This window comes from Lepidochelys kempii, chromosome 4 (genome assembly GCF_965140285.1).
Source record: "Lepidochelys kempii isolate rLepKem1 chromosome 4, rLepKem1.hap1, whole genome shotgun sequence".
In the NCBI taxonomy this organism is placed as follows: Eukaryota; Metazoa; Chordata; order Testudines; family Cheloniidae; genus Lepidochelys; species Lepidochelys kempii.
In genome coordinates this window covers 55,399,832-55,426,577 of record NC_136383.1, presented here as the reverse complement: position 1 = coordinate 55,426,577, position 26,746 = coordinate 55,399,832, and the positions used below count along the sequence as shown (strand labels likewise).

The window sequence follows — 26,746 nt, the reverse complement described above, 5'->3', positions numbered from 1 at the left end:
AAGTATTTAAATAAATGGTATTCTATTATTGTTTAACAGTGTGATTAATCACGATTAATTTTTTAAATCACTTGACAGCCCTAGTAATTAAACATTTCTGGGACATGTGACTCCTCTGAGAATAAGAGGTATAAATGCTAAGCAGAGTTAGTTCACCAATTAACATCTGAAGAGGTCTGTGATGCTGTAAGACAGAGGGTCTCAGGGTAGCCAACAACCTGCTATGAGGGACCTTTGTAGGACTTTTGAACCAGAGGGCCTTGAGGTAACCCAAGACCCTGCTTCGGGAGACATTTGACAGACCAAGTAACTGAGGAGAGGAGAGATGATAAGAGTCGAGTCTCCATCTAGGACTGGTAGCTACACCTGCTTTGTGTGCCAATCAAGATACTGTGTAAGGCCAACATAGTTACTGAGGGTTTATGCTTGGGGAATTGAGGCTTATTAGGAAGACGTACTATATAATCTTTTACTGCTTGTGTAATCATTTCTCCAATAAACTGCTGTGCATTGAGCAAATTGAATCCGAATTTTCATTGGTACTTGTAACAATCTGCCCAGCTGTGGGCCATTAAATATCCGTTTCAACATTCATCACTACCTCTTTCTCCATAGGAAAAAGTAAACAATTAAAAAAATATCTTTTATAATGCCAGGTTATGGTTCAGATTTTGAGGACACACAAGTTTTGATTCTCACTGCTACATTAACTCACTACTCTTGCAAATCTACAGTATTTTATACTACTATATAAGCAGTGAGCCTTTATGCTGTTTTTATATATGTGTGCAATGTGACTAAGTTATGGTTTCCAATGCCGTATCGTTTAATTTTCTGATTTCCATACAAATATAATCTCAACCAGTAAAGTTTTGTTATGTTTAGAAGTAAGTTGTACCCTTAAGGCACTTATAGTATGAAATGAGTTGACATGAACAATGGGATAGTTTTTCTCAAAGCAGGTATGAACTTAGACCCCAATACTGCACGCATCTATGCCTGTGCTTACTCCTGTGAGAGGAACCATTAACTTCTGTGGGATGATTTATATTAGTCAAGTTAAGCATGTGCATACGAGTTTTCAGAATCGGAGCCAAAGGGATTAAAATTGAGTTCTTTTTAAAAGTGTATAATCTCTTGTAAAACATTTTTATCTATGCATTTCAGAATTAAAATGTTAAATATTTTATATTTTAATATAATAAATTGATAATTATTAAAATATTAACATATTTAATATAATAAATATTAGTTTTAATAGTAGCTCCAGGTACTTACTTCCCTCCTGTCTTGTGTTGGCTCTATTCAAATTGATGAACAGCTAATAGAAAAATACAAAAATTTAATGCTCTGCAGTAAACAAGTTCATAAGAACAGAACCAAGATGCTTCCTGCTTAATGCCAAACAGGCACAATTGCAGCACTTGATTGCTAACAAATACTGGGCCTCACTTCATACAGTACATTAGCCTAGAGCTGCTCGAATAACAATTTCCAGCCCATGGGGAATTCAGATATTTGACATTTGTGTTTGTTCCAAAGAGCATGAAGAGTCAAACTATCTAAACTTTTTTGGAACGACACATTTCATTTTGGGTTTGATCAACATTAAACTGCAACCACTTAAGCTGCCCCAGAGCCTTACAAGAGCTGTAGTTAAGGTGCCCCCCCCCCCCCATTTTTCTCTATTGGCAGACTCCCTGGCTGACTGGTGTGCATTCATGAAAGATGTAATCAGGCCAGAGAGCTCATCCTAGAAAGGACATTGGAGGCATGAGGCACTTATATTACATCTCCCTAGTGGCAAAATGGCAGCTGAAGTAGATGCAAATTTTAATGTCAACCCAACCGGAAACAACATTTTTCAATTAGATTTTCCAGAACTATTAGCAGCACAACATTATATATATTTAACTGCTGAATTCTATTGGGTAAATCAAGTCCTGGTGAATTATAACCGGAACTATTCACAACTTTAAAAAGCTTTTGCTATGATGCTGACAAAAAAGGGGTAACGAAAAGAATTTTTTAAATTCACAGGAGCTATCTGTTGTGACACAGAAATAATACCACCTACTATCGATTCCCACTATTCTCGGCTTACAAACCTAAACCCTAGATCTGAATACTCAAATATAACATGAATAATCCAGTGCTGTATGCTAACTCTGCAACTCCATCCCATGTTTAAAGTATTTTAATATGAACCAAAAACAGGACAACTACTCAATCACGAACAGATTAAAAAATAAAATCATTTTCAAGTAAGACCTATTATTTTCCAGTGTACAGTACATTTTTAAGCTTATAGAAATATTGTCACATGACTGCTCATGCAAGTCTATTTGAATAGTTTAGATTGTTATCAGGAAAAGTGATTAAGTCTACACTAGCCATTACCTAGAATAGTGATATCATCATTGTAATGGAATCTATAAAATCAATTTTTGCTGTTACAAAAATGAAACACCACAGCTTCACCACAATCTTTACAGACCTCTATCCTGTGCTAATGTTTTATTTCACTGATACTCTCTTTCAGTAAATCTATCATTTTGCAGAACTACGTAATCCTGGCATATAAGCCCTGCAGAAAACATGATCATCATTACACTATAACTGTATGCGAAAAATAATCCATGTATTATATTCTTACAGCTTCTTTTCCATCCAAGGCTTCCATCCACAGCTTCCTGTCATCCTCAGAAAATGCCTGCATGGTCACAGGAGTAACAGATCTACAGGAACACCAATAAAGGAAAATAACTATATTTGTCTTTTTATTAGCCAGTACATATAACATCAATTTTGCCTTTTTTTGAATGGCACTCCCATCACCATCACAAAATTCACTGTCCAAGAACAAACTTCTTTTTTGTGTGTGCTATATTACAGAACATTATTCACCCTTAATATTGATGTACTGAGAAATCAACTGTATCTCCAAAGTGAACAGCCATTCTGCAAATTAGGCAGCCAGAGAAAAAATAACAATCCACTTTAAACTACTTATTTAAACTAGAAGTTTGTTAATTTCACCAACAACTGAGAATTACTGAATTTTGTGAATTACAAGATATACAAGATTCAGAGTAACAGCCGTGTTAGTTTGTATTTGCAAAAAGAAAAGGAGTACTTGTGGCACCTTAGAGACTAACCAATTTATTTGAGCATAAGCTTTTGTGAACTACAGCTCACTTCATCGGATGCATGTATGTATGCGATGAAGTGAGCTGTAGCTCACGAAAGCTTATACTCAAATAAATTGGTTAGTCTCTAAGGTGCCACAAGTACTCCTTTTCTTTTTAAGATATACAAGATATATAAGATCAGGGCTATTGTACAAAAATATTACTTTGTTAATTTATTTGAAATGTAGAGTTCAGTTTTAAATATTTGTGCCAATACTCTAGAGTATTCTAGTAAATATTCTATAGTACATTTTATAAAGAGTAATTAAGTCTTAATATGATACCTCATTACAAAATTCAGCTATTAAAATTTTTCTAACGAGTGAAGAAAGTCTGAATTTTGGGATGTAGAGATTAGTAAATAGAGATTAGTGTAAATCTAACTTTTTTTAATAGAGTATGATTGAACTTTTAAAAATAAATAATTGTGAAGCTTATTAAAGAAACCAAATGCAAGGGAAGTTAACAGCTGCAATGAAGTAGGAGTAGTGATGCTAGTAATTACTTTCCTGCCAATTAAAAACAGTGTATCACATTCACCCTGTTAGGATATAGATATTCAGGCCTGTCTGTAAAGGCCTATACTCTAAGAATTTAGGTGTATTCTTATCACTTAGCTAGTAATAGAGGTATACAAGAAAGAATCAAAATCACTGTCTGCTGGTGTAAGGGCCTTCTCTTACTGTGACAGTCTGAGGCCCTGTGCTTAGGCTAAGGCCTTTGGCTAAGCAGCAGAGGCAGCCACAGGCTGGGAAGTGAATGGTCACAACCTCACATTCCAAACTAGTCACACTGAAATAAGGCAATCTGGGGCTGTTAGAAAGGTGATTTGATCTATCACCTCCAGAGAAAGGGAAGAGCCTAGAGGATGTAAAAGGAAGTTTAGTTTAATAGTTTTCTGTTCAGTAAGAACTCACTTATCAATAGACACAGCTGGGAAACCCTTATGTCTTTATAGATGTAGTTGTGAAATCCTCACTTCTGTATTGTTTTGTCATTATAGTTCCCACTTTGCTATTGTTTATTGGCGTGGTCTCTGTCTGGTTCTGTGATTGTTTCTGTCTGCTATATAATTAATTTTGCTGGGTGTAAACTAATTAAGGTGGTGGAATATAATTGGTTAAAAATCATGTTATAACATGATTAGGATTGGTTAGTTAAATTTCAAGGGGGGGGGGGGAGAGGAATGGTAACCGGGACACAGGTAAGGCTCTGTGGTGTCAGAGCTGGGAAGGGGGACACTAAGGAAGGAAACTGGAATCATGCTTGCTGGAAGTTCACCCCAATGAACATCAAATTGTTTGCACCTTTGGACTTTGGGTATTGTTGCCCTCTGTTCATGCGAGAAGGATGAGGGAAGTAAGCGGGTAAAGGAATAAGCCCCCTAACACACCCTGCCACTGAATACCATATTTATAAATATGATATGCCTCAATCCTTTTTCTTTCTGCCTTCCAATTACTGAACTAAGTTTTGGTTTTCCAAATTAATTTCAGCATAGCACTGTGCAGATAGGAATTATGGTGCCCTACTCCCTTGCTCAGTGCATCCCTTTGGATTACACATCAGGACAAAATACCCATACAATCCAAGGATTCAAGATACTGTAGTAAATGGAAGCTTCCTGCCTCAGATTTTTTTTTTTTTAATTGTCCTTCCTCTGAGCCAATGCTAGACTCAGGGGAGCCAATTATAATTATGGAAACGAACTGCAAATGGCATAAACATTTCTCTTTAGATCTATTAAAGTGAGGGTACGATCACTGTGCATACAAGAGGTATCCTACTCTCCTGAAAAACACTGCTTCCCCCTAGCAGATATAAAAATAAACCATAAAAAAAAAGCCTTCTGCAGGAATTCATTAAATGTGTGCATCTTATACCCTTTGTGGCTAAATATAAGAAAATACAGATATGAATAGAAGAAGTAAGATGTGGGAGATGGAGGGAGAAACAGACTTTCCAGGGCTTAAACTGGACATTTAGTATTATTCAGTTTCAACCATGCTAAATGTACAAAACTGAATAATTCTGCAAGGAAAGAAAAGCAGGGAAATGGCTGAACTAGCAAAAGGACCACATAATATTTCAACGTCTTCTCTTATCTCCATTTTATCAGTGAAAGTAAAAACCCAGTATATCGCTTTTACATAATGCAAATGCTCCTCCTCTTCACTAGAATTACAAAAGTGAAGTGAAAGCACTAAAACACACTCTCTCCCCCACCCTCAGCAGCGTATCAAGAGAATCATCTGTGTTCTGTATTGGTACAAAGCTAGTCTCGGAGAGATATTTATTCCTTCCCCTCCTCCACAAAGGTGGTCTATATTTAAGGTTTCATTTCTTAAAATTTGCCACCACCACCACCACAAGTAGTTAAACTACTGGAATGTTAGTGCAGTCAGGGAACACAGCCTACACAAGAACTTCCGCCACTGCCACTTCTGGTGGAACCAAATCAACTGCTAATAATGCAGGGAAAAAAATTTCTTGGGCAGGCAAGGTCTATTGCATCATCAGGACATAAGACTACAGTGATGAAAAGCCTCTTATCAGGATGAACCAGTGTACAGTGGGCTAGAATAAATCTTTTTATGGAGAAGTGTAGGTTTCACTGCAAAGTCAAAGAAGCATGCATGTTGCAGACATATAAACAGTATGAAATAAGGAAATTTGTACTATCTGTCCACTGATCCTAAAAATGTTAAATACTCAAACTACTCACATCTTCCACTGTTACTGTCATAACAAGTACATTAATGTTTAACTATTTCTCAAGAAATTAGAGTACTTCAAAGCATTAAATAGATTCCCATAGCACAGACCCATTCTTATGTTGCGCATATTTGAAAGTAGAAAAGCATCAAACGTGACACGAGATATTAAATCAGAAGAATTGGTATCTAGTGTTGTTAGCGTGAGGCAAGTTTTGGAGCCCATAAAACCTACAGCTTGGATTCTGATAAGGATAAAGGACAATCACAGCTTTCTGATTAAAAGAAAATGAGAGTTAGTTTCTTGTTACGAGAGCTTTGAAAACAAACAGATGTCAACTGATTGCTAAACCTGAGACTCTTTCCTAAAAATCATTGGTCATTCCCTGTATCCAAAGCATGGGGACACACAAAACCCAGGACCAATGGTTAGTCTTTTGACTACTTTGGTGAGAGAGATGTCTGAGAAATACACAGCAGTGCTGTCCAGACTGCTACTAATGAAGCTAGGGCAGTTGCTAAGCCCCTACACCAGCTGAGACAGTGCCTCTACTGAGTAGCCAGCACAGCCTCCATCCACAAGGGGTACACAAGAACATAAGAACGGCCATATTGATCAGACCAAACATCCATCTAGCCCAATATCCTGTCTTCCGACACTGGCCAATGCCAGGTGTCCCAGAGGGAATGAACAGGTAATCAAGTGATCCATCCCCTGTCATCCATTCCCATATGCTGGCAAACAGAGGCTAGAGACACCATCTGGGTCCATCCTGGCTAATGGCCATTGATGGACCTATCCTCCATGAACTTATCTAGTTTTTTTTTTAACCTGTTATAGACTTGGCCTTCACAACATCCACTGGCAAGGAGTTCCACAGGTTGACTATGCATTGTGTGAAAAAATACTTCCTTTTATTTGTTTTAAACCTGCTGCCTATTAATTTCATTTGGTCACCCCTAGTTCTTGTGTTATGAGGAGGAGTAAATAACGCTTCCTTATTTACTTACTCCACACCAGTCATGATTTTATAGACCTCTGCCATAGCCCCCCTTAGTCATCTCTTTTCCAAGCTGAAAAGTCCCAGTCTTATTAATCTTTCCTAATATGGCAGCCATTCCATACCCCTAATCATTTATGTTGTCCTTTTCTGAACCTTTTCCAATTCCAATATATCTTTTTGAGATGGGGTGACCACATCTCCACACAGCATTCAAAAGGTGGACGTACCATGGATTTATATAGAAGCAATATGATATTTTCTGTCTTCTTATTTACCCCTTTCTTAATGATTCCCAACAGTTTCTTCGCTTTTTTCACTGCTGCTGCACATTGAGTGGATGTTTTCAGAGAACTATCCGCAATGACCATTTATTCCTACCCTTTGTTTCCTATCTTTTAACCAGTTACATCTCAGTACCACAAGAGGCAGCCTTGTGTACCGGTTACAGTGAACAGGAGTTGGTTCAATTTTGCAGGGGAAAGATGGGTATGAAACATTGTTTTGCAGGATCAGCCAAACATGCTCCATTCCGGCTCAGTGGCAATGAGTACACAAGACTGAAGAATTTGAAGAATTAAGTTTTCACACCATATGCCAGGTTAGAATGGCATTAATTGGCAAGCTCAGGGAGTAAGTTGGATGGCCTAGAAGGAAAGAGCTGCAAAAGGGCAAAGTCAGAAAAATGTTAGAGAAATATCACAGAAAGTGACAGATTACTCTGTGCATAAGGTCACAAAGAATGCATCAGTGTCACATCATCAGAAGACTTGCCAGAGTGACAGAGAATGGCAAAGAGCAAAGTAACATTTTAAAAAATAATCCAGCTCTGATTTTAAAACATTTTTCTAGAATCTATGGATTTCTCCACACTCATGGAAGTAAACAGAGAGTTAGGAGTAAAAACTGTAGATTCCCTGTGACCTGGTAGGGTATTATAAACATGTTCCACCCTGGCATAGGGCTTAATAAAGATGACAATTTGCATGTGTCAGAGACAGACAAATGCAGATTCCATATTAACCACTAAATCATGCTGAGAGAGCCCTGCAAATCATATCCATTTTATATCTGCAGACCATTTTTGCAGATCGGATGCAGATACAAATTTTGTATCTGTGCAGGGCTCTAATCATGCTGATTAATAGGGTGTTACAGACACAAGGCACACTGGGAAGTCTCTACCCCAGGATACCCAATGATGCATCAGTGTAAGGGAGTTTGGGTTATATTTGATCATCTCATCTGTAAAGCTGACCTCCAATATGCAGTTTAAATTTAGTATTTTGGAGCCTGAAACCCATAACTGGGAATTGATGAGACTCTCCTACATTCCAAGTAGCATTTCGTACTAGACCTACTCCAGTTCAGTGCAGAGAGAGAACTGATTAACCAATGGAATACATCTTGATCAAAGAAATATTTTTAATCACAATGCCTTCTAAACCGGATTCTCCCACCCTCACACTGAATGAAGACCAGTTGAGGTGGAAAACATAAAATTTGACATATTTTAAAATATTAGATTTATCTGATAAGCAAAATGAGTACACAGTTTCCTGAGTTTGAGATAACCCAGTAGAACGCAAATGGAATCACACAGGAGAGATGGCTGCAGCACTGTATGGGATGTATCATGCCCTGTAATGAAAAGTTAGTACAGTAGAACCTCAGAGTTATGAATACATTGGGAATGGAGGTCGTTTATAACTCTGAACAAAAAGTTATGGTTCTTCTTTCAAAAGTTTAAGACTTAACATTGACTTAATACAGTTTTAAAACTTTATTATGCAGAAGAAAAATGCTGCTTTTATCCATCTTAATTTAAATGAAACAAGCACAGAAACAGTTTTCTTACCTTGTCAAATCTTTTTAAATTTTCCCTTTTTTAATAGTTTATGTTTACCACAATACTGTACTATATTTGCTTTTTTGGGGGGGGGGGGGCTGGTGAGCAGGGGAGTCCTCTGCTGCTGCCTGATTTTGTACTTCTGGTTCCAAATGAGGTGTGTGGTTGACCAGTCAGTTTGTAACTCTGATGTTTGTAACTCTGAGGTGCTACTGTATGTTACTTTTATATTGCCTTTGCATCCCATAATAAGAATAAATTGCCTGGTTCTAACTTAGCCAAAATGTAGCTTTGTAATATACCTTTCATTTCAGCGACCAGCATACAACAAATCTCAAGAAACTGTAATTCTCCATGGGCTTCTTCCCTCTAATGTTGAAGTAACAGAGCACCCAATATTTGGTCTTTTGGCCATTAATGCATGGATAATCCATAGTGACCCTTGTCTTCCATCACAGCTATATGTGCTTCAAATAAGGTTACAGCCACCACTTTATCATTATTATTGTACACATTCCTAGTGTGCACAAAGAACCATAGTGCATGAGCCAAGAAAGAATGTATTTCTTTTATGCTTTTTCTTCCAAGTGAAAACCTCAGGCAGTGCGTGCATTTGAAGGTAGATTCTTATTGCCTCATAACTTTGGATAATTCAAGCTAAACAATAAGCCAGGACTGCCTCGCTTGGATATTCCTCTAATGATGATTTCCTTGCAGGAAGCCGTTTTATTACTATGCATCTGAGATCCTCGCAAGGAGAGGCAGTATATAAAATCCAAGTTATTATTAACATTTACCCTGATGCTTTCTTTAGTGTATTTTACCAGCTTACCTGTCTGCAGCTTCTATGTCAAAACAGAAACGCCTGTCTATAGTATCCATATTTCTTTTGGTACAGAATGTAAGGAGGAAAATGTCCCCGTCACCCTATAAACAAAGAGATTTTTTTTATATGCTTGATGTAATAACAAAACTGAAATCCAAAGCTTCTGTAAGCCAAGTGATGAAACCTGAATATGATAAACCTATATTAAAGTAAAAGCAAAAGCTGGACTGAAACTGACATATGCAATGGAATTCAGTTATGGATGCCATTCAGGTCTTTAAAATCTAAACATGTTACTGCAGAAGCCTCAAAAACCAAGGCTATTTTATACATTTTATACATCTGCAGCAATACAGTGCGTCTTTTATTTGAAATTTTGTAGTTTAAATGAATAAAAACATTGTAAAAAAAAAAATCAGAACGTTGCACCCATTGCAACATCAATGCAGACATATTGTAAGAGAAACTTTCACTGTAACATTTTTTCCCAGACGTGGTAATATTCCAAATTCCACTTTAAAGGGCTACAATTAAAGTAGTTAGGACAAAAAAGGGACCTACAGTACCATGAAATTTGCGTTTTATAGCAGGTGTTATCTTCAAAATCCACTGTGTGTTCATAGCACATTTGCAAACTCATCCATACAGCATCCAAAAATCAAATACATGAAATAAACTGTGACTGATTTTCAATAAGCTGCTATATGAGGCACTCTCCTGTATCAGAACATGCAGCCATTAGTTTTGTGTGGTGGACAGTACGTTATGCATTTTAATTAATTTTAACATTTCTAGGTGCATGAAGCTTTGGTTTGAAAGAATAAATTACACTGTGTGGTTCAAGAAGGGGAGATCTTCAAAAAAGGACAAATGCCAGACAGAACAACAGGTCACATTTTTTGGCTTAGCTGCCTTGCTGGTGTCTCTTTAGAAACTTTGTAGTGCATGATTACATATTTCAATAGGTTAACTAAAATAGCCTATTACAGTCACAATAAGTTAGAGTGTAAATTTACAAAAGTGCCTACATGACTTAGGAGCTTAAGTGCTATAGACTTCCAAGAGCACTTAAGCTTCTAAGTCATGTAGGCACTTATGAAAAAAAATTTTCCCAACACATTTAAAGAAATATGTTTTACTAAGAATGATGAAAAGATCCTCCTGTCTACCAAGCATGCATGGATATAATCTTCAATGGAGGTCCAACCCCTGAGGACTATTAAAACTAAACAGGGCAGGATGCTGCATTTGCAGGAAGATTGACTGGGAGATCTAAAACGCCTTTTTCATCTTCAAATTTATTATTTCTGTAACAAAAACATATTTCATTCATACTAATGCCATCACTGAATGCCAGGCCCTGAAAGATGCTGAGTGCCCTCAATTTCCAATCACTTCAATGAGAATTAAGGGTTTAGCATCCAACAGAGGACTGACCCCTGAATGTTCTAGATGCTATCAAGGAAAGCTTAAATTATTTTTCTGATTGTCCGTGCAAATTGCATTCCATTTTAAGAATTATCTAAAAGCCTCCTAACCTAACCTCTCCTCCCCACACCGCCAGCTCTCCTGTCTACGTGCCTTGGAAGAAAAATTTGGATGGAGAGTATAAGTGAGAAACCTAATGCAACTGTACTGTCTCAGTTCACACTTGGATATAATCAGACTAAAAACTTTAAATTCCCTTAGTGAAAACTACACATGAAAGGCACATTAGGTGTATTTTAGCTCTCATATGTTTTCTACTTTTCCAACACTAAGCAACTAAAACTTCTACGGAATCCTTATCTATTAAACCATTCCATTATTTTAGCTTAATATCATTAGAGGGCAAATTGTGAACTGCATGAAAAATATATTTGACATATCTTATCTAACATATCCTCTCATTTAGATACAGGGCATGAAGAAGTATAATGAAATGTACTTACAATTTTCCCTCCTGACCTGTGTTCAAATGGGATCATGGTGAACTTCTTTGTTTCCTTCCTATACATGCAGTAATGTTTTACCCAACTGGAGCCAAATGGGGCAGGCCCTTAAAGAAAAATCAAACCATTAACTATGTCTTATTATTTAAGATGTTTTGCTGCTCTTCCCATGTTACAAAAATCTACTTAACCTATCATTACATTCCTAAATGTATCAAGTTACAAAGTCGAGCAATATTGCTGTCAAATCATAATAAATGTTAGCCTGTGTTTAGTGATCTGTACTCTCCTGCATTATGTATTCTATTCTCACTGATATTTACAATCTAATGGAAAACAGCTCTTACTAGATGCATCTCCATCTTACCTCCTTCACTGCTAGACAAAAGCATTTTTGCCCATACAATTGCTTAGAATGAAATCAAGGAATTTCAGGGCACATTAGGTGTGCTCAGAAGCAATTAAGCAGTAAACTCATCATATAATCCTAGTTCTAAAACAAAATGCTGTCTGATACATCATTATATACAGGTAAATTCTGCTTATCCAACTACCTGGAAGTGAGGGTATCCAGAACTTTGGATAATCTGTTTTGAATAAGTGAATTTGAGTTCCAATATGAATTTCAGATTAAGAGATAAAAAAACAAAAACAAATTTTGAGTAACTTGAATTTGGCACATCTAGTTCCATAGGTATTTTTCACTCTATCCAATGCAAGAAATGCCAGCAAGTCAAACACATACCACAGAATACTACAACATGGCTCATGCTCACCTGCATCTTTTAGAAGAGAAACTGGGCTCTGGTCTACACTATGAGTTTAGGTCGAATTTAGCAGTGTTAGATCGATTTAACCCTGCACTCGTCCACACGACAAAGCCATTTTTGTCGACTTAAAGGACTCTTAAAATCGATTTCTGTACTCCTCCCCAACGAGGGGATTAGCGCTGAAATCGACATCGCCGGGTCGAATTTGGGGTAGTGTGGATGCAATTCAACGGTATTGCCCTCTGGGAGCTATCCCAGAGTGCTCCACTGTGACCGCTCTGGACAGCACTTTCAACTCAGATGCATGAGCCAGGTACACAGGAAAAGCACCAAGAACTTTTGAATTTCATTTCCTGTTTGGTCAGCGTGGCGAGCTCATCAGCAGAGCTCATCAGCAGAGCTGGAACATAAAAAAACAAGCCCAGTTTGCTACTGCATCACTTCCCCCAGCAGAGAGCAACTGACAATGGAACCAGCAGGAACTGCCACTGCAGAAATTCCTGCCTTGTCAGTAGTAAGGAGCCTTTACTGCTGCAACCTGACTATTTGCTGGGACAGAAACTCAGGAAGGCAAGAGTCCAGCCCAGCATATGATCTTAGCAAGGGAGCCAAGACCTCAGCATATCAGTGTGGTGAGTAAGCACAGCTTGGGAGAATCAGCCCTTCCTCCCACCCAATCTGATCCTGGTCAAACCCTAAATTTAGTGAGATCACATTCATATTCATAGCTTTTTTTGGTCCAGTCAGCCTTGAGACTATACTTTTATATTTCTTTACTGTTTCGGACCACAGAGTATTTTTTTAAATGCGGATCAGGATGTTTTTAATAAATTTGGTTATTCTGATATTGTGAAGTAGCTGGGTACCACATTTATCTACTATAGGCACTTCATTATTATTGAACACATGTAGCAGAAATGCCTAAAGGACAGTCAATTAAATTCGGGTGCAGTCCAGGGAGACTACATCCAAGCACGTAATGTTCCAAACTGATTTGAGCAGAAGTGTAAGCTGGTCATGTTGTTTGCCCAGATATGCCGTCTACATAGACTACACACCTATAGTAAAGAGGAGACCAGGTGGGGGAAAAAAGTGCTGCCCCCAGATTCCTAGTCAGCTGCCAATCCAGCACTCAGCTGGATACAGTCTGGGCAGCACTAGCTCTCCAAGATTCCTGAACTCCCACAAATACCCCTAAACCTTTTCACGTGATTTTGGGTTTGATATAAAAGAATCGATGTGCCTTAATAGTTTCTATAGTTTAGCTGACAATGCTTACACTGAAACAAAAATAAATCTACACATTTGGGATCTACGGATGGGGGAAAGGCATTTAAAAAATTAAAATACACAAACTTATTTGAGAATTATTTTTAAGGCAAACTAGGAAAAGAAAGTTAACAAGGACCCAAAACAGTGTTTTCTTAGAGAATGGAGTCATCGGGATGATTCCTCACTATTGGTGAGTTTAAAACACTTTTTCAGGACGAGCATGTAATAGAGTCAGAAGTATGAAGCAATGACTCTGAATCCTTTCAAGGAGTATGTAGAATCTTCAATACATGAGACACTCACTTTATACATGCCCTCATTTGCATCGTACAAGATGTTCCTCTGATTATGCAATTAATCACCATTATTAACGCATTGAGAGAGTACCAGCCTCAGGTTAGATAAAACTCAACATTAAGAGTGTGCATATTTTTAAAACTTTAAATCAGATTTTTTAAAATGATTAGACTTGTTTAAAAGCCAACATTTGAATTCACAGCCATTTGTCCAGGATTAAGATCACTACAACTTATTAGTAATTTAAGTACACTGAAAGTTGGATTGTGTGTACTGGAATGCATTAATAGGATGTTCTTTGAATAACATCTGTGTATCAGCACAACAGGATTCATGATATTTGCTGTCCAACATCCAGCCTACTTTATTAAACAATAAGAACACAGCTAGAGAATGAAAGCACATAGCTGAACTATGGAATAAGAGCTGCAATCCTCAAATTTAACTGGCCTGATTTCAGAGGTACTGAGCACTGACTAGTCTCATTAAATTTCCATGAGAGTCAATACTGCTCAGCACTTCTGAAATTCGGGTCAAATGCCTACCCCTCAAAAATTGAGGGGGAAAATGCTTCCATTTGGCAGCACTTCCTCAAAGATGAATTCTTGCTATTTGGAATGATAGCTTGAACCTTCAAACAGGATTCTCTCTAAATTTATTGCCCATCCAAAAGCCAGGGAGAGGAACGCTGGGTTGGATTGTTGGTCCTACCCCCATTCTATGACAGTAGGTAGATGCAGGGGAGGGAAAACATCTGGAGAGTCATCATGAACCAGAACTGTCTTGGCCACCAAGAAGGTATTAAGACTACTGTCACCTTGCCCATCTTTATCTTCCTGAGCACAACACGTGGTAGGAGGAGAATGGGAGGGAAGGCATACATCAATGGGCCTGACCATTGTGTTAGGAAGGCATCCCCTCTGACGCAGCAGCAAGCTGTTCTGAGAGCAGTAAGCTGAGCACACTTCTTGTTTGACTGAGTGCCAAAGTAGTCCCAAGATGATATTATTCCCCATTGACAAAATATCTGCTGGACCGCTGACACATGAGCACCGATTTGTATTCTTTGTGAAAATTCCTGCTAAGATTGTCTGCTAGGGAGTTCATTATGCCCAGGAGTAGCTCTGCAGAAAGGGTGATCTATGTTGGATATACCAATTCCAGAGTCATACTGCCTCCCAACATAGTGGGTTGGACCTTGCTCCCTCCTGTTTGTTTATATAATAAACAGTGGTCATATTGTCTGACCTGAGTAGAAAAGAATTGTTTGCATGCTTGGCATACTGATTGTGGATCAAGGAGGTTGATGTAGCACATGGACTCTTCTGGAGTCTGGGAACTTTGAGCAACTTGGTCATCCAGGTGCCCTCCCCAGCCTAGAAGAGACTCGTCCATGATGAAGGTATACAGGAAACCCACACAAACATTGTGGCTCTTCTCCCACCAGGTAAGATATGCCCAGATGTAGGGAGGAAGTGAGACTCTCTTATCCAAGGAGTCTTGGGGTTTGGAAAGCCTGGTGAAGGGGGTCACACGTGCATAATGCCATGTGTCCTCTGAGGACCACGCAGGATTGGACTGTCATTTGACTACTGAGTCAAGTTGGATGTTAAGGTCTTTCATCACAAGAATCTATCCTGTGGTAAGTAGGCCCCGGCCGCAACTGTATCCAGGACTGTTCCTATAAATGTTATAGACATTGTGGGTATTAAAATGGACTTTCCTGAGTTTATTTGTACAAGAATTGGCAAAGGGTCAAGGAGGTTGGGGAGTACTATCTGCACTTCCTATACAATCATCCCTTAAACACAAAAAAGAAGCTTACTGAAGTGGAAGATTGGACAAATGACCACGGAGGAGTATAAAAATATTGCTCGAGCATGCAGCAGTGAAATCAGGAAGGCCAAATCACACCTAGAGTTGCAGCTAGCAAGAGACGTTAAGAGTAACAAGAAGGGTTTCTTCAGGTATGTTAGCAACAAGAAGAAAGTCAAGGAAAGTGTGGGCCCCTCACTGAATGAAGGAGGCAACTTAGTGACAGACGATATGGAAAAAGCTAATGTACTCAATGCTTTTTTTGCCTCTGTCATCACGAACAAGGTCAGCTCCAAGACTACTGCACTGGGCAGAAGAGCATGGGGAGGAGGTGACCAGCCCTCGGTGGACAAAGACGTGGTTCGGGACTATTTAGAAAAGCTGGACAAGGACAAGTCCATGGGGCCAGATGCACTGCATCCGAGAGTGCTAAAGGAGTTAGCAGATGTGATTGCAGAGCCATTGGCCATTGTCTTTAAAAACTCATGGCGATCAGGTGAGGTCCTGGACGACTGGAAAAAGGCTAATGTAGTGCCCATCTTTAAAAAAGGGAAGGAGGAGGACCGGGGAACTACAGGCCAGTCAGCCTCACCTTAGTCCCTGGAAAAATCATGGAGCAGGTCCTCAAGGAATCAGTTCTGAAGCACTTAGAGGAGAGGAAAGTGTTTAGGAATACTCAGCATGGATTCACCAAGGGCAAGTCATGCCTGACTAATCTAATTGCCTTCTATGATGAGATAACTGGCTCTGTGGACATGTTATTCCTTGGCTTTAGCAAAGCTTTTCTCCCACAGCACTCTTGCCAGCAAGTTAAAGTAGTATGGGCTGGATGGATGGACTATAAGGTGGATAGAAAGCTGGCTAGATCATGGGGCTCAACAGGTAGTGATCAATGGCTCCAGGTCTAGTTGGCAGCCGGTATCAAGCTGAGTGCCCCAAGGGCTGGTCCTGGGGCCAGTTTTGTTCAATATCTTCATTAATGAGCTGGAGGATGGCGCAGACTGCACCCTCAGCAAGTTTGCAGATGACACTAAACTGGGAGGAGAGCTAGATACGCTGGAGGGTAGGGATAGGATACAGAGGGCCCTAGACAAATTAGAGGATTGTGCCAAAAGAAATCTGATGAGGTTCAACAAGGACATGTGCAGAGTCCTGCACTTAGGACGGAAGAATCCCATGCACTGCTACAGACTAGGGACCGAATGGCTAGGCAGCAGTTCTGCAGAAAAGGACCTCGGGGTTACAGTGGACGAGAAGCTGGATATGAGTCAACAGTGTGCCCTTGTTGCCAAGAAGGCTAACAGCATTTTGGGCTGTATAAGTAGGGGCATTGCCAGCAGATCGAGGGACATGATCGTTCTCCTCTATTCAACATTGGTGAGGCCTCATCTGGAGTACTGTGTCCAGTTTTGGGCCCCACACTACAAGAAGGATGTGGGAAAATGTCCAGCGGAGGGCAACAAAAATGATTGGGGGTCTGGAACACATGACTTATGAGGAGAGGCTGAGGGAACTGGGATTGTTTAGTCTGCGGAAGAGAAGAATGAGGGGGGATTTGATAGCTGCTTTCAACTACCTGAAAGGGGGTTCCAAAGAGGATGGATCTAGACTGTTCTCAGTGGTAGCTGATGACAGAACATGGAGCAATGGTCTCAAGTTGTAGTGGGGGAGGTTTAGGTTGGATATTAGGAAAAACGTTTTCACTAGGAGGGTGGTGAAGCACTGGAATGGGTTACCTAGGGAGGTAGTGGAATCTCCTTCCTTTGAGGTTTTTAAGGTCAGGCTTGACAAAGCCCTGGCTGGGATGATTTAGTTGGCGATTGGTCCTGCTTTGAGCAGGGGGTTGGACTGGATGACCTCCTGAGGTCCCTTCCAACCCTGATATTCTATGATTCAAGAGCCAGTCATCCAGGCAGGGAAATATATGGTAGCACTGCTACTACAGACATGACCTTTGAGAAAACACTTGAAGCCATAGAAAGGCTGAAAAGGAGCTCCTTGTACTGGAATTGCTCTGAGCCCACCATAAAACGCAGGTTGCAGTGGGCAGATATCTATATGAAAATAAGCATCCTTAAATCAAGAACTGCAAACCAGTAGTCAATTTTTAGGGAGAGTATTATAGAGACTAAGGTGATCATCCTGACTTGAGTGGCGGATGAAGATGTTCAACTGCCTGAGATCCAGGATCCAGCTCCCAGTCATTTTGGGTATTAGAAAGTATTTGGAGTAAAAGCCCTTCCCCCATCTCAAGGAGGTACTGGCTCCATTGCCTCTACCTGGATCAGGGCTTCTTATCTCCTGCATGAGGATTCTCTTGTGAGACGGGTCTCTGAAAATGGACGGGGAAAGGTGTTTGGGGGAATGCAGACACAGGAATTCGATCAGGTAGCTGGCTAAGCTGATGTCCAAAACCCATTTGTCTGAAGTTAGGCATTGCCACATCAAAAAGAAATTGGCCTGGCAGCCACCAAAGAAGGTGAGGGAGACTGGATGAGCTGGGACTGGTTGACATCTCTCATACATCCCTGTAAAATGCCTTCTTGGTCGGCAGTTGGCTTTGGAGAGGAGATGGTGGTGCAGTGGGGTACCTGCCATGCTGTACTCTCTGGTGCTATCGTGGTGGTTCATAAGGCCTCTGTTGATAGAACGGCTACTGGGCTGGCTGATACTTATGTTGCGATGCCTTAGAGCATCTTCTGTGAGGTTTCAGGGTGTATATTCCCAAGGAGCTGAGTATGGCCCGGGAGTCTTTGAGTGAGTGAATGACTTGTCAGTCTTTTCATTGAAAAGGTCATTTCCACTGAAGGGAAGATCCTCCACTATTGGGGCTTTCCAAGGAAGTTACGGCAATGTCCAGAGCCAGGAGGCCTACTTCATGACACCGAGGTCACCATGAACTGAGGTGCCTGCATCCAGTGATGCCTAAAGGGATGACCTGGCTCCTAATATCCCTTTATCAGGGATATCCTGGAACTGGGACCTACATTCTGGTGATAACTGACTGCAAACTCTGACAAGTTAATAAAGTCGTACTTCCACATAACTGCCTGGTAGTTTGCAGTAAGGAACAGTAAGCTGGCAGATAAAATGTTCTCTCTTGACATCCTTGTCTAAAGGAATAGGTCTTGGCTGTTGTAGTCTGTTCCACTTCGTTACCGCTTGTACCACCAGAGTTCAGGTTTGGGAGGAAGAGAATAAATATTTTACCGCCTTAGAGAGAAAAAAATATTTCTTTTCAGCCCTCTGGGGCGTAGAGGCACAGATGGCTAGTGTCTTCAGCAAGCTCCAAAATGGCCTCCATAGGGAGCATTACTTTGGAGGGAGCTCCTGACTAAAGAAAGTCCAGGAACTTGTGTGATGGGGGTCCTGAACTCCTTCAGCAGGATGTGGAGGGTGTTAACAATCCTTCTTAGCAGCTCTTGGTATTGCAACCATCAGGTGGGGGGAGGGAAGCTGGCACCACTGCTTCAACTAGAAGAAATGAAGAAGCAATGGAAGGAATGCTTCAACTAGAAGGAATGAAGAAGCAGGCATGTGTGGATCTGGCAGTACAGGCTGTTCCAGTGGCTCCAAATCCTCTTATTCCTTCCTCTCCTGTGGCAGTTGGGAATCTTCTGCTGGAGATGATCTTTTGTGAGAACAATGCCCCTAGTGTTCAAATTCTGGACCTCTACGGTGTACAAGAAATAAAGCAGGGGGAGTCGTCAAGATTGTTAAACAGCATGCTTATCCAGACCACACTAGTAGAAAAGGGAATTAAGCTGTATGCAAAATAAAAATACCCGAGTAATGAATACCTGAGTTCTTGGAAAGCCAAGTGGAAAGCAGTCTTGGAGGGAATCCCAACACACAGTAGGGCCCCAGGCACTCCAGTAAGGCCAGTGGATGGGATCATACTGATAGTTCAGCAGACCCCATGGTGATTACCATGGATCCATGGTTGGTAGGTAAGGGTCCTGTGGAAGAGGAGGTCCTCAAAAGGCTCTGGGGGCCCTGTATGAACTGACATGCTGTGGACAAATCATCAATGGAACTGACAGCACTCATTCCTCCTCAGAGTAAGAGTTGTCAGACTCTAAGGGTGGAACCATTGGTACTGGCTGCATTCAACCAGAGGTGTAACCAAGTGAATAGCATCCCCACTGTGTTGGAGTGTCATAGCCCTGCCAGTGCTCAAGACTGGCAAGTGACGCCTGGACAATGTTGTGATTGGACCATGAGGTTCAATCAGATTGGAGACTCTGGATGCGTGTAAATAGTCAGATCCTCAATAAGGGAATACCAAGGTCTGGCAGGAGAACTGACTGGAGTTTCTGGAATTGGATCCATCGTGTAGGTGTAGGTACAGTATTCTTAGCGTTGTGCAAAACCGATGGTGCTAAATGTCTAGGGATTAATGGGGGGGAAACCCCTGGTCCACACTCACTAAACTACAACTATATACTAATTAACTATGAAACTGTTGTCATAAATATAAAGGGAAGGGTAAACCCCTTTGAAATTCCTCCTGGCCAGGGGAAAGCTCCTCTCACCTGTAAAGGGTTAAGAAGCTAAAGGTAACCTCGCTGGCACCTGACCAAAATGACCAATGAGGAGACAAGATACTTTCAAAAGCTGGGAGAAGGGAGAGAAACAAAGGGTCTGTGTCTGTCTATATGCTGGTTTCTGCCGGGGATAGACCAGGAATGGAGTCTTAGAACTTTTAGTAAGTAATCTAGCTAGGTATGTGTTAGATTATGATTTCTTTAAATGGCTGAGAAAAGAATTGTGCTGAATAGAATAACTATTTCTGTCTGTGTATCTTTTTTGTAACTTAAGGTTTTGCCTAGAGGGGTTCTCTATGTTTTTGAATCTAATTACCCTGTAAGATATCTACCATCCTGATTTTACAGGGGGGATTTCTTTATTTCTATTTACTTCTATTTTTATTAAAAGTCTTCTTGTAAGAAAACTGAATGCTTTTTCATTGTTCTCAGATCCAAGGGTTTGGGTCTGTGGTCACCTATGCAAATTGGTGAGGCTTTTTATCCAACATTTCCCAGGAAAGGGGGGGTGCAAGTGTTGGGAGGATTGTTCATTGTTCATGGTGATGTCAAGGTTCCTCCCCCACTCTGAACTCTAGGGTACAGATGTGGGGACCTGCATGAAAAACCTCCTAAGCTTATCTTTACCAGCTTAGGTCAAAACTTCCCCAAGGTACAAAATATTCCACCCGTTGTCCTTGGACTGGCCGCTACCACCACCAAACTAATACTGGTTACTGGGGAAGAGCTGTTTGGACGCGTCCTTTCCCCCAAAATACTTCCCAAAACCTTGCACCCCACTTCCTGGACAAGGTTTGGTAAAAAGCCTCACCAATTTGCCTAGGTGACTACAGACCCAGACCCTTGGATCTTAAGAACAATGAACAATCCTCCCAACACTTGCACCCCCCCTTTCCTGGGAAATGTTGGATAAAAAGCCTCACCAATTTGCATAGGTGACCACAGACCCAAACCCTTGGATCTGAGAACAATGAAAAAGCATTCAGTTTTTTACAAGAAGACTTTTAATAAAAAATAGAAGTAAATAGAAATAAAGAAATCCCCCCTGTAAAATCAGGATGGTAGATATCTTACAGGGTAATTAGATTCAAAAACATAGAGAACCCCTCTAGGCAAAACCTTAAGTTACAAAAAAGATACACAGACAGAAATAGTTATTCTATTCAGCACAATTCTTTTCTCAGCCATTTAAAGAAATCATAATCTAACACATACCTAGCTAGATTACTTACTAAAAGTTCTAAGACTCCATTCCTGGTCTATCCCCGGCAAAGACCCAGCATACAGACAGACACAGACCCTTTGTTTCTCTCCCTCCTCCCAGCTTTTGAAAGTATCTTGTCTCCTCATTGGTCATTTTGGTCAGGTGCCAGCGAGGTTACCTTTAGCTTCTTAACCCTTTACAGGTGAGAGGAGCTTTCCCCTGGCCAGGAGGGATTTCTAAGGGGTTTACCCTTCCCTTTATATTTATGACAACTGTTAACTAACAAAACTATTAAAACTATATACAATATTTTTTACAGGAAGTTGAGCCTAAGAAGCTATAACCTACTAACACAGGAGGTTCTGTCCTAGACCACACGTGGTGGAAAAAGAACCGAAGAGGTGATCGGTCCACATCGCCATGTCTGCCTACAGTTCACCCTACGAGGAGGCATGGTACATCAGCACAGACCAAGAGACATTGCTATTGAAGAATTTCCAGTACCAAACACATGAAATGCATGTTCACCCACAATGAATACCATAGGGTCCACCCTCAAAAAAGAACAAAACGTTTCCTATAAAAGGGCTTTACATTCAACAACAAAATATTTAGTGCACAGTACTGAGAGACAGTTGAAGACTCTATTCCCAGCTCTGCCACTGATTCACTATGTAACCTTGGCCAACTCACTGAGCCTTTCTGTGCCTCGCTGGAATACTAAGACAGGAATATTACAGCCTCCCTACCTCACTGGAGGTTTGCTTAATTGATACTTGTATAGTGCTTGGAGATCACTGTATGAAAGAATATTAAGTATGATATTAAATTTGTAAAGAGATGAGAACACTGAATTATAAATGCATTTTTCTTAAACTAAATGCTTTTTGAGTAGAAACTCTGTGTGTGCATGTGTGTTTGTCGAAGTACATATACAGGCATGTGTATAGCACTTAGAAGATTTTGGGCACTACTGGAATACAAATAATAAAATAAAAATGTATCTTACTTTTTTCCTGCACATAAAGGTAGCCTTCTATTGTAAACTGATTTGCTCTTTTATGTTCCTGAGGACTCTGCCTGATTTTGTTCATGAGCTCCTCCACCTCCGATCTTGTTCCTTCAAAACGATTTCTTGTCTAAATTGAAAAAAAAAGAAAAGAAAAAAGCTATTTAAAATAGAAAAATACTAGAAAAGCTACGTTCTGAAGCTTTGTGAGCAGCCTGCCTCAACCCTCCAGCATCAAGACACACACTCAAGGAGAGCAGACATCCTGGTCCAGAAGCAGGTTGCTGTAACCATCTGGAAACCGGCTATCCCTGACTGCTACTGGTCTGTTGCTAACCAATTTGGCTTTGGAAAGCTGAATGTGGATAAAGTGGTGGCAGAGGTTTCTGCGGCATTCCTGAAGTAAATCCCGCCTTTGAGAGAATGCGGTTTCCAAACTGTGCTGGGGCCATTGCTGGAATTCATGTGCCCATAGTTTTCTTGTCCTCCTAAAGGAGCATGTGAGTACGTAAACTAAAAAAGGTACTGCTCCATTGTTATGCAGGCCTTTGAAGACCATATCAACATGGGCTGCACTGGAAAGTTCATAATGCCAGGGTTTTCTGCCAATTGGGAGTCTACATTCAAAGACAGGCTGGGACACTAGTCCCATGAGATGACATTGCCATAAACGGAGTTACTCTCCCTACTATTATTCTAGGGGACCCCACATAACCGATTTTGTCTTGGTTTATGAAAGCATACCCTGATCTCAGAGGCGCCGGCAAAATAAGGTTAAATTACACTTTAGAAGGTGCAGAATGGTGGCTGAATGTGGTGTGGCAGATAGAAACCCCACTGGCACTGTCTAGAGACCCATTTGGATTCCAATGTCATCAATGCTGTTTGCATTACTGTGGCTTGCTGTGCTCTTCACAATCTTTGGGAAGCAAAAAGATGAGACATTTCTCCAGAATGGACACATGACAGTGACAGACTGCTGAGCCAGTACCTCAGCCACAAAATGCAGCTACCACAGTTGCAGCAGGATGCACCCAGGCAACAGAAATTAGAGATGCTCTGTGCTCTCACATCATGGACTAATGGAAGATGGAAAATAATACCTTTTATGAATGTGCTTATGCAATTCTTACAGTACATTAGGTAAGATGAGAGTGGTGGGGGTTGATTGTCATGAACTGTACTGCTTAAAAGCCTTGTGTGAAACAGATTCATAGATTCTAAGGCCAGAAGGGACCATTATGATCATCTAGTCTGACCTCCTGTATAGAACAGGTCATATATAGAAGTTCTCCAAAATAATTCCTAGAGCAGATCTTTTAGAAAAACATCCAATCTTGACTTTAAAATTACATCAACCACGATTCTAAGCCACTCAGGGAGCTGGCATTACTAAATCGGCATAGAGAGACACTTTACAGTGGACAGCACCACTGACCTCCATGTCTTTTGGGCTCTCAACCTCAGGGTCATTTCTGACTCTTCTTTCCATTCTCCTCCAAGGCTGTCACCAAGCATTGCCACTCCTTCCCCTAGAGCATTTTGAAAATCCAACCCAGCCTTTCAATTCCAACAGTTATAACAGTAATCTCACACTTTCATTACTGCAACCTCTCTGCATTTCCTGATACACATATTGCTGCCATTCAGTCCATCCAAAATACTGCTACAAAGATTGTTTTCCTTTCCCATTGCTCTGACCACATCATTTCCCTCTTCCAACATCTCACTGGGTCACCTTCATCTACAATTTCAAGTTCAACTCCTCATCTTCACCTTCAAAGCCCTGTACAACTTCATCCTGGCCTATATTTCAGATCTTATCTCTTATCTTGTCCTACTTCAGCTTTTTTGCGCTAATACCAATATCAGACTCAATGCCCTTTTACTATCCTTCTCCTATTTGCACCTTGGTGCCTTCTTTTATGCTGCCATCTGTGCTTTTTATATCTTCTCCCAATCCCAGTGGGAAAGACCCCTCATTTAATTCCTTTCAGAAAGGGTGACTTCTTCCAGGAAGCCCACTGTCACAACCGAAAAATTCCCTCTGCAACCCAATACAAGTTGAGAATTCATGAGCATGGAGAAAAGATGTACACAAACAAAAAGGAAATACAAGTGTGTTATCAAAGATGTTAACTTACATAACCATATATTATTGTAACACTTTTCCGCCTTTTCTCCCCACTACCGTCTGTTGTTCTGACTCATCAATTCATGTCTATAATCAGACTGTAACCTCCTAGAAGTACTGTGTCATAATTCCAGACAACCCTGGAGACCAACAGCCAATCAACAAAACAAGTGTCGCACAGGCCATCACTGTCTAAGTTTCCTTAAACAGCTCGATACTTGAGTGCTTCAAGTACATTATTTTCTGAAAGTATTGTTCTGAAGAAGAGAGTCTAGTTCAGAGCCTCCATGTCATTTTTTCTTTGGCCCCTTTAACGGAAGTACCAACAAGTGTGACAAAAATTGTTAGGAAGCCTGGCTGTCCCACTGAATGTTTTTCAGTTACCTACAGTGTAGTTCTGTAGTAATGACTTAAAGTCAATCCAGCCTGAATTCAGATGTATTCCATTGCCAAACCTCTGAGCCAGCCAACTGCACATAATTAAAATAAACTGTTAATTACATTAAACAAACATATCTACTGTGAACATGAAAGAATTTAAATGCAAACTATGAAAAGCTGACAGAAAATATTTTAAAGAGTATTAGAGAACACTAGGGTGGCAGGGTTAGCTGTATTCTCAATTATTGCACAATGGATGATTCAGTCACATAATTGGTTAGCCAGAAGATGGCACTATAACCCCAAAGTTTCTCTTGATTAACTCACATTACCTAGAAACGAGTTATCCAAATATACAGTACACATTTTTTATTCCAAAAATTTGTAAATGGCTTAAATATAAAACAGCTTAGCTTACATTCTGGATATTGATCTGCAGAGCCATTTTGTAGTGATTGAAGTCTTTGGCGAGTTCATAGCCCTGATGATAGAAAGTGAATATACCCTGAAAAAATGACAGCACCTGGAATACAAGCAGGAGAGCTTTCTTAGCAGGGCGAACGCCAATTGCCAGCAAAGATTGCTGTATTCTCATTTAGTCTTTACTAAGCATTTAAAAGAAGCATTTAAAAGAACAAGTAAACAAAAACTATAAGGTTTCTTTAATAAAAATATTCTTACTAATGTCTACTATTCACAAGAATCTATTTTGTTAAAAATGGCTAACAACATAACTAACACCTGTGGAATCTGTCTTGCTTCCAGTCTCTTACAAATTATCTTTATTTTAAACTTGATCAAACAAGTAAGAAATAGGGCTGACGATTAATCGCAGTTAACTCACACGATTAACTCAAGAAAATTAACTGTTTAAAAAAATTAATCGCGATTAATCAGTTTTAAATTGCACTGTTAAACAACAGAATAGCAATTGAAATTTATTAAATATTTTGGATGTTTCTCTACATTCTCAAATAATATTGATTTCAATTACAACACAGAACACAAAGTGCACAATGCTCACTTTATATTATTATTTATTACGAATATTTGCACGGTAAAAATGATAAACAAAAGAAATTGTATTTTCAATTCACCTCATACAAGTACTGTTGTGCAATCTCTTTATCGTCAAAGTGCAACTTACAAAGATTTTTGTTGTTACATAACTGCACTCAAAAACAAAACAATGTAAAACTTCGTGCCTACAAGTCCACTCAGTGCTACTTCTTTTTCAGCCAATCACTAAGACAAACAAGTTTGTTTATATTTATGGGAGAAAATGCTGCCCGCTTCTTATTTACAATGTCACCAGAAAGTCAGAACAGGCATTCGGATGGCACTTTTGTAGCTGGTGTTGCAAGGTATTTACATGCCAGGTACACTAAACATTTGTATGCCCCTTCATGCTTTGGCCACCACTCCAGAGGACGTTTCCATGCTCATGATGCTTGTTAAAAAAAAAAACGTGTTAATTAAATTTGTGACTGAACTCCTTGGGGGAGAATTGTATGTCTCCTGCTCTGTTTTACCCGCATTCTGCCATATATTTCATATTATAGCAGTCTCGGATGATGACTCCGCACATGTTGTTTGTTTTAAGAACACTTTCACTGCAGATTTGACAAAACACAAAGAAGGTCCTGGTAAGATTTCTAAAGATAGCTACAGCACTCGACTCCAGGTTTAAGAATCTAAAGCTCCTTCCAAATTCTGAGAGAGACAAGGTGTGGAGCATGCTTTCAGAAGTACACAATTCTACACTGTAAGTTCAACTTTCATGATAAAGAGATTACACTACAGTA

At 40.0% G+C, this 26,746-nt stretch overlaps 1 protein-coding gene across 8 annotated transcripts in view; it reads right to left on the bottom strand.

The window, feature by feature from the left end:
• ARHGAP10 (Rho GTPase activating protein 10) overlaps nt 1–26,746 on the bottom strand; it is a 259,804-nt gene that overhangs the window by 117,961 nt on the left and 115,097 nt on the right. For 6 of the 8 annotated variants that reach the window (XR_012158590.2, XR_012158592.2, XM_073341321.2 and 3 more), the window contains exons 7-12: nt 25,360–25,464; nt 22,427–22,556; nt 11,513–11,619; nt 9,588–9,682; nt 2,657–2,738; nt 1,279–1,321 (exon numbers count right to left, since the gene is read on the bottom strand). Coding sequence is in view for 6 of the 8 variants with exons in the window: in XM_073341321.2 (XP_073197422.1) it covers nt 1,279–1,321; nt 2,657–2,738; nt 9,588–9,682; nt 11,513–11,619; nt 22,427–22,556; nt 25,360–25,464 (562 nt within the window). In the remaining 2 variants the exon portion in view is untranslated. The remainder of the gene's footprint in view (nt 1–1,278; nt 1,322–2,656; nt 2,739–9,587; nt 9,683–11,512; nt 11,620–22,426; nt 22,557–25,359; nt 25,465–26,746) is intronic. The other 2 variants (XM_073341323.2, XM_073341320.2) reach the window with 1 other exon arrangement.